Genomic DNA, 7,205 nt, shown 5'->3' with positions numbered 1-7,205 from the left:
TACATCTATGAGATGGCTGGATGGCATCACTGACTCGATGGACGTTGAGTCTGAGTGAACTCTGGGAGTTGGTGATGGACAGGGAGGCCTGGTGTGCTGCGATTCATGGGGTCGCAAAGAGTTGGACATGACTGAGCGACTGATCTGATCTGATCTGATCCAACTGAACTATTTCACTACTGTGAATGAGTGTGTGGGTATTAAGTCGCTTCAGACATGTCTGACTCTGCGACCCCATGGACGGTATAGCCAGCCAGACTCCTCTGTCCACGGGATTCTCCAGGTAAGAATATTAAGAGTGGCTAGCCATTCCCTTCTCCAGGGAATCTTCCTGACCAAGAGATCAAAGCCAGGTCATCTGCATGGCAGGCAGATTCTTCACCTCTTGAGCCACTTGGGAAGCCCATTATCATTGCTATCTATAATGTGAAAGATACTAAGATATTTAACATTATTTTTTTGAACTGTCTTCAAAATCTTAGTGTACAATTTATATGTATGATACATCTCAATTCAGACAAGTGTTCAAGAGCCACCAGAACCTCTTGGCTACCATAATGGACAGCCAAGCTCTTGATATTCAACTCCTTGATATTTGTTTCCATCCTCACAGCCACCTCATCATAATTTTATAGTTGGCGCAAAAAGCATACATCACCTGTCTACCAAAGGCACTTATTCACAAGCTGTTCATGAACATAAAGAAAAGGAAGTATGGAGAAAGTAGAAGAAATCATTCTCTTCCTAAAAGTGCTTTATATTGATTATTTTCTCTTTACAATTTCCCCACATTCTGGCAGAAAAATCTGTATTGGTTTGGTCATTTTCTTCCTCTCCCCTGTTTTTATTTCAATCCATTTAGAATAATTTTTTTTTCAATTAGTATCTTCGATTTTTAAAATCCACAAAGTTTGTAGTGAAAACTGAAGTTAGAACCTTTCTTTAAACTGAATTTAAAACCACCAAAATTAATGTTTTAGCACTCAATCTTATATACTTACACAAAAAAACACTCAATGGATTTTAGCACTCAATTCTATATATACTTACACAAGAAACCCAGCAATTTCTATGCTCATATATTGCATTTTATAAAAGCTGACAACAATGTTACAGGAATATAAAGTTACAGGTCAATTTATTTTATAAACAGAGATGAAAACAAAACCTAAACAACGTATGAACAAAAACAAATCCAGTATTGCTTGTGAATAATAATAGTGGTTTATTCCAGAAATTTGTGTTGGTTTTAAAAATGAAAACATATCAATATACTCAGTAACAGAATAAAAATGACATGTAATTATCTCAATAATTATAGACACAATATATGTTGAAAATTTTCCATTCAGTACATAAACTGACATCAGATAGAACTGTTATTTCCTAATACTGCATCAACAAAGAAGAATCTTCACCAAATGGTCAACAGGAAAGAAAGGATAAACTGAGATTCAGGAGAGACCTGGAGTACAGGGTATAAACTCAGAATGTTTAAGAGCTTGGGCGACGCAGAGTCATCGGGAACACACAGTTGCAAGGATTAAAATACGGACAAAGGGTTGTAGGAAAGTAATACTTAGAGAAGGTGTAGATAGGGAAGCCATGGTTGGTGACATTGTAAAAGGAGACTGTGCCGGCATCATAGTCTAAGAACACCCCAACTCGGCGAGGGGGCACTGTCATGGATAAGAGCAGGGAAGTGGATGATTCCTCGTAGGCTCTATATTCATGCTTGTGATGTAATCCAATCACCCAGTACCCACTTTGAGGCTGGTATCGGGAGTAAACATTCCGATTGTTTGCAAACTGGTTGAAAGAGAAAGCAGGTCCCATTGAATCACTGCACACCCCCAGGATCCAGTCAGTCTTCTTGGCCACATCTACCTCCCAGTAATGCTTCCCTGAGGAGAAGTGCTGAGAGCCCAGGACACCACAGCCGTAATGCTCTTCCAGATGAGATCCGGACAGCTGAGCGCCCACAAATCGCACCTGCCTCCGGTTCTTAGACAGGACAAGATTTAAGTTAGCCGTGTGTGGATTCAGGGTCACGTCCACTGTGGGAGAAAAGTACAGCATCAGCAGAGGATGGGTACATGGTCTTATGACTCTGAGAAGAGGAAACACAGATTATGAGTGGGAAGAAATGGAGCTGGGTGGTGGGGGGAATAGCAGCACCTCATATCTGAGAGTGTGTGTGGCTATGAGTGGGGAGGATAAGCACACGTCAGCTTAAAGAGGCCACAGTTTCTACTTACCCCAGTAGCTCTGGACATCTGTCAGCTCTGTAACAACAAAGAGTCAATCACACCAGCATTCTCAGGTCTGCTGCCCTCCCTCACCTGGGTGAGGGGAGTGTCAGGGAATTCTCTCCGATTGTGAACTGGCCACTTCATTCCCCTTTTAAGTATGAACCGCATCTTCCTCAGCATATTGTGTTGCTCCCTCTGCCACTGTTCCCAAATACCAACCATGCCCTCCATTCTTTTCATTTCCTACTACTACCATGATCCCCCATCCAAACTCTGTTTCCTGAAACTCCTCACCTCTAAACACTCGAAGCATCTTTTTCAGATCTGGAGCTCGAAACATACTCTTCAGCTTCGTGGGGAGAGCCTCTGGCTTCTTCAGGGTCCAGAACTCACTCCTAGAGAGAAAAGACATTATGAAACTCCAACACTGCTAAACTTGGGTGCTTCTAATTCCTGTGTCCCAGGCCCATTGGTGAACTTCAACATTCTTTCCTGAAGAAAATTAGCATCATTCTGCAAAGAGCTCCGGCATAGGAGCCAGAAGACCTGGACTAAAAACTAGCTTCTCACCATATGTGTACATGTTGATAAGATTTTCATGCTTTTTTTAATGACTGTGTAGTACCTATATCTGGGTTTCCCAGGTGCCACTAGTAGTAAAGAATCTGCCTGCCAATGCAGGAGATGCAACAAACACAGGTTTGATTCCTGGGTTGGGAAGATCCCCTGGAGGAGGGCATGGCAACCCGCTCCAGTATTCTTGCTTGGAGAATCCCATGGACAGAGGAGCCTGGCGGGCTACAGTCCATGGGGTTGCACAGAGTTGGACACGACTGAGCATAAAGTCACAAAAATAGTATCTCTATCTCTATCTATTTATTAATATCTACACCACATCTTTATTCAGTCAACTGTTGACGAACACTTAGGATGCTTCCACATCTTGGCTATTGTAAACAGTGCTACAATACTGGGGTGCATGTATCTTTTGTACAGACTGGGGAATATGGCCAATATTTTCTAATAAATTTAAATGGAGTACAATGTATAAAAATATTGACTCACTATGTGGTATACCTTAAACTAATATAGTCTTTTGATTCAACTATAGAACAATTTTTTTTAAAGTTGATAGGATTTATCCCTCAAAGCCTCATTTTGGTTTCTTTGTTTGGTTTGTTGTTTTGTGAAACACAACAATTTTTCCTTCTTTGTCTGCATCCTAGAGACCGACTGCATGCTAAGTCACTAAGTCGTGTCCGACTCTTTGCAACCATGGACTGTAGCCTGCCAGGCTACTCTGTCCATGGGATTCTCCAGGCAAGAATACTGGAGTGGGTTGCTATTTCTTCCTTAGAGGACCTTCCTGACCCAGGGATTGAATCCACATCTTCTGCACTGGCAGACAGATTCTTTACCTCTTGAGCCACCTGGGAAGCCCAGAGACTGTATAATATTAAATAAAATAATGGCTGGGAAATTTTTTGCTACCTCTAAAAAAGACACAAAATATTTAAAACATCAGTGACTTCTTAGAGAGTCTACAGGTATCTGTGTGGACAGGCAGAACATCAGGACCTGCTATGGGGCTTTCAGAGTTATCAGACAAGGGATTCCCTCTGAAGAGTCTGTGGTTTAGTTCTTAATGTCTTACAGATGCCTAGGGAGAAAGACCTGCAGAACAGTCCCTTAGTCTCTGGGAATGTTACCTCAGTTGGAGAAAGGAAATGTCCTCACCTCCAGACCGAGAGTGAAAACTTCCAAAGGGACAACAGGCTCCACAGGTCACATGTCTGTAGGAGCCTCAAGGTACCAGGTATGTGGGCAACTTTAGGGGTCACCTTGAAGAATGAAATTCTACAGTATGTGATACAGAATATGTTCTTGTTCCAGGGCCAAAGCCACTTTTTTTCAAGACCTCAGTCTATGTTTTTATTGTAACTGAGAAAAATGCTTGTCTGAAGAATACTTGGTAGCAAGGTATGGATTGTTCCAAAGCCAAGAGAGAAAGGGAAACTTAAGCAGAGGTCCCTAGAGCTGATTCCTGAACCCTGAAAAAAAAATGCAAATGGAAAATTTCCCTCTAATAAAGTATATGGGCAAAGAAAATCACTGTGTATTTTTAGAGAGCTATAAAGTACTGGAATCAGGGCTGGAAGCAGGTATACAGAGGTTTGTTCTATCACAAGGTACAAGGTGAGTCAGTGATACTGTAACCCTTGATTAAGGACACCACCATCCTCAATTTGTGACCTACCACAAACCAATTTCTCCTAACATAGAAACCAAGCCATTCCCTTTATTCTGGAGGACCCCAAATTCTCATGCTAAGCAATTCAAGACACCACAGTCCTAAATCTTCCCTGCCTGGTGACTTTTTCCCCTTTCTCATTGACTGTAAGATGACTCTACTACAGGAGCATCCTACGCCTCCTAACAGGGTATAGGAATCTTCATATTCTACACATACCTTTTCGCAACGTCACTCACATCCTAGAAAAGAAAGAGAGAGGTTAAGATAAGGAGTAATAGACCTTGTCCTCTACTACAGCCACATCCATGTCTATCATCCTGCCCTTACCACCCCATGATATGTTGGGGCTAGAGATGATCCAATATGGAGGCCACAAAGCAGAGGTAAGAACTCAAGGCAGACTCTCCCTGAGGCCCTATCCAGGCATATCAGGAAATGATTCAACTCATGCCATGGTGCATTTATTTTTATAAATGTGTGTGTATGTGTGTGATGTTATATATGTGCATCATCTATTAATTGCCAGGCACTGTGCCTGGTCCTAGATGCTCTTACATGACTAAGTCCTAATTTCTGTGATCTAGATGCTTACATTCCGGTTGCTGAGGATACAAGACCTTAAATGCGGCTGGTTCTCAAATCCCACCTCCCCTAACCCTCTAGGTTGCTTTGCTGACTTTGTATTTTTCTTGATTTCAACACACATACCTGTTGATGATGCTCACATTTCTTTATATACCCCAGTACACAAGCCACAGGCTTCCCTAGTGACTCAGTGGTAAAGAATCTACCTGCCAATGCAGGAGATGCGGGTTCAATCCCCTGGGTCAGGAAGACCCCCTGGGCAAGGAAATGGCAACCCATTCCAGTATTCCTGCCTGGGAAATCCCATGGACAGAGAAGCCTGAAAGGCTATAGTCCATGGGGTCACAAAGAGTCAGATACGACTTAGTGATTAGAACAACATAAGCTACAGGAATCACAATTTCAAGATGTCTGAAAGAAAACTTACTTTTTCTACAACCATAGTCTCCTCTGTTACTTTCCATCTTTTTCAATGACATCAGCATTCAGTCACCAAAGGTAGACAAAGTACTGTCCTAAAAAACTGATATTCACCACAACATCCCATCTTAGACCAAAGTAGTCCATTTCACACCCTTAACTTTTTTTAGCCACTGCTCTTTACTATCATCACCACCACTGCCTGATTCATTTGAGTAGAATTATCTCATGGCCTCTTAATTAATCTTCCTAACTTCTGCTCTATACACTTCAATTCAGTAGAAGAAAAGGCCAATGGTTTGATCTGTGCAATACAAGAATAACTATTTTCATAGTAGTGGAGCTATTTTTGGTTGTATCTTGTAAAAACACAACTCAAACTTGCTTGAATATGTAAAGTGGCAGATGTAGATTCAGGTTTGTAACAACTTTTTTTTTTTTGGCCATATCACACTGCATGTGGGATCTTAAGTTCCTTGACCAGGGATCGAACCTGCACCCCCTGCAGTGGAAGCATGGAGTCTTAACCACTGGACTAGTCAGGGGAGTCCCAAGGCTGTATTAATCTTAAGGCATACTTATAATAAGACACTCAAATGATCAAGTCAGGATGCCACTTCATGCCTTTTCCTCTTAGCTTAGCTTTATTCTCAGGGTTCACATTTTTAAAGCCGCAGGTATGTGTCCAGCTGTCAAATCTTCATGGGCAACAATGTTAAACAGATACGAAAAAGAGAAGGAGGAAGTCTGTGATGGGCAAGTTCTGCGAAAATTGACTAAAATAACACTCTCATTAAAATGACAATTGGCTGTTCTGGGTAGAAGAGTCGAGCAGGGGCCTCAACTATTAAACAAACTGACTATCCATTTGTACTTATGAAGCAATGTTTCCGTTTTGAGGACACTTGTAAAGGGGTTAGAATAAGTGGTGTTAGAAGCAAGCATTAGGGCAACCCAACATCAAAGATGAATAAAAAAGCAAGAAGAATAAGCTAAAAACATGAAATCAGAAGCAGTGAATGAGGAAAAGCTCCAAGAGGTGGAAAATAACTACCCCATGACCCCATGACCTCAATTCGAACTACCCCATGATCCCAATATGAACAGAGGTAGTGGAGGTGATGGAATTCCAGCCGAGTTATTTCAAATCCTAAAAGATGATGCTGTGAAAGTGCTGCACTCAATATGCCAGCAAATTTGGAAAACTCAGCAGTGGCCACAGGACTGGAAAAGGCAGTTTTCATTCTAATCCCAAAGAAACGCAATGCCAAAGAATGCTCAAACTACCACACAACTGTACTCATCTCTCATGCTAGTTAAGTAATACTCAAAATTCTCCAAGCCAGGCTTCAACAGTACATGAACCATGAACTTCCAGATGTTCAAGCTGGATTTAGAATAGGCAGTGGAACCAGAGATCAAATTGCCAACATTCGTTGGATCATAGAAAAAGCAAGAGAGTTCCAGAAGAACATCTACTTCTGCTTTATTGACAATGCCAAAGCCTTTGACTGTGTGGACCACAACAAACTGTGGAAAAATCTGAAAGAGATGGGAATACCAGACCACCTGACCTGCCTCTTGAGAAATCTGTAGGCAGGTCAGGAAGCAACAGTTAGAACTGGACATGGAACAACAGACTGGTTCCAAATAGGAAAAGGAGTTCGTCAAGGCTGTATATTGTCACCCTATTT

At 41.7% G+C, this 7,205-nt stretch overlaps 1 protein-coding gene across 1 annotated transcript in view; it reads right to left on the bottom strand.

Annotated features, from left to right (window-relative positions):
• The window catches only part of LOC105003384, a 46,851-nt gene that overhangs the window by 26,832 nt on the left and 12,814 nt on the right, over positions 1–7,205 (bottom strand). Inside the window, exons 5-8 of the mRNA XM_010860520.1 lie at positions 4,723–4,745; positions 2,547–2,647; positions 2,259–2,285; positions 1,503–2,057 (exon numbers count right to left, since the gene is read on the bottom strand). Of these exons, the coding sequence (XP_010858822.1) occupies positions 1,503–2,057; positions 2,259–2,285; positions 2,547–2,647; positions 4,723–4,745 (706 nt within the window). The remainder of the gene's footprint in view (positions 1–1,502; positions 2,058–2,258; positions 2,286–2,546; positions 2,648–4,722; positions 4,746–7,205) is intronic.

Source organism: Bison bison, unplaced genomic scaffold, assembly GCF_000754665.1.
Source record: "Bison bison bison isolate TAMUID 2011002044 unplaced genomic scaffold, Bison_UMD1.0 scf7180017857213, whole genome shotgun sequence".
In the NCBI taxonomy this organism is placed as follows: Eukaryota; Metazoa; Chordata; class Mammalia; order Artiodactyla; family Bovidae; genus Bison; species Bison bison.
Note: the sequence above shows the minus strand (reverse complement) of the source record. Positions and strands in the feature narration are given on the sequence as shown.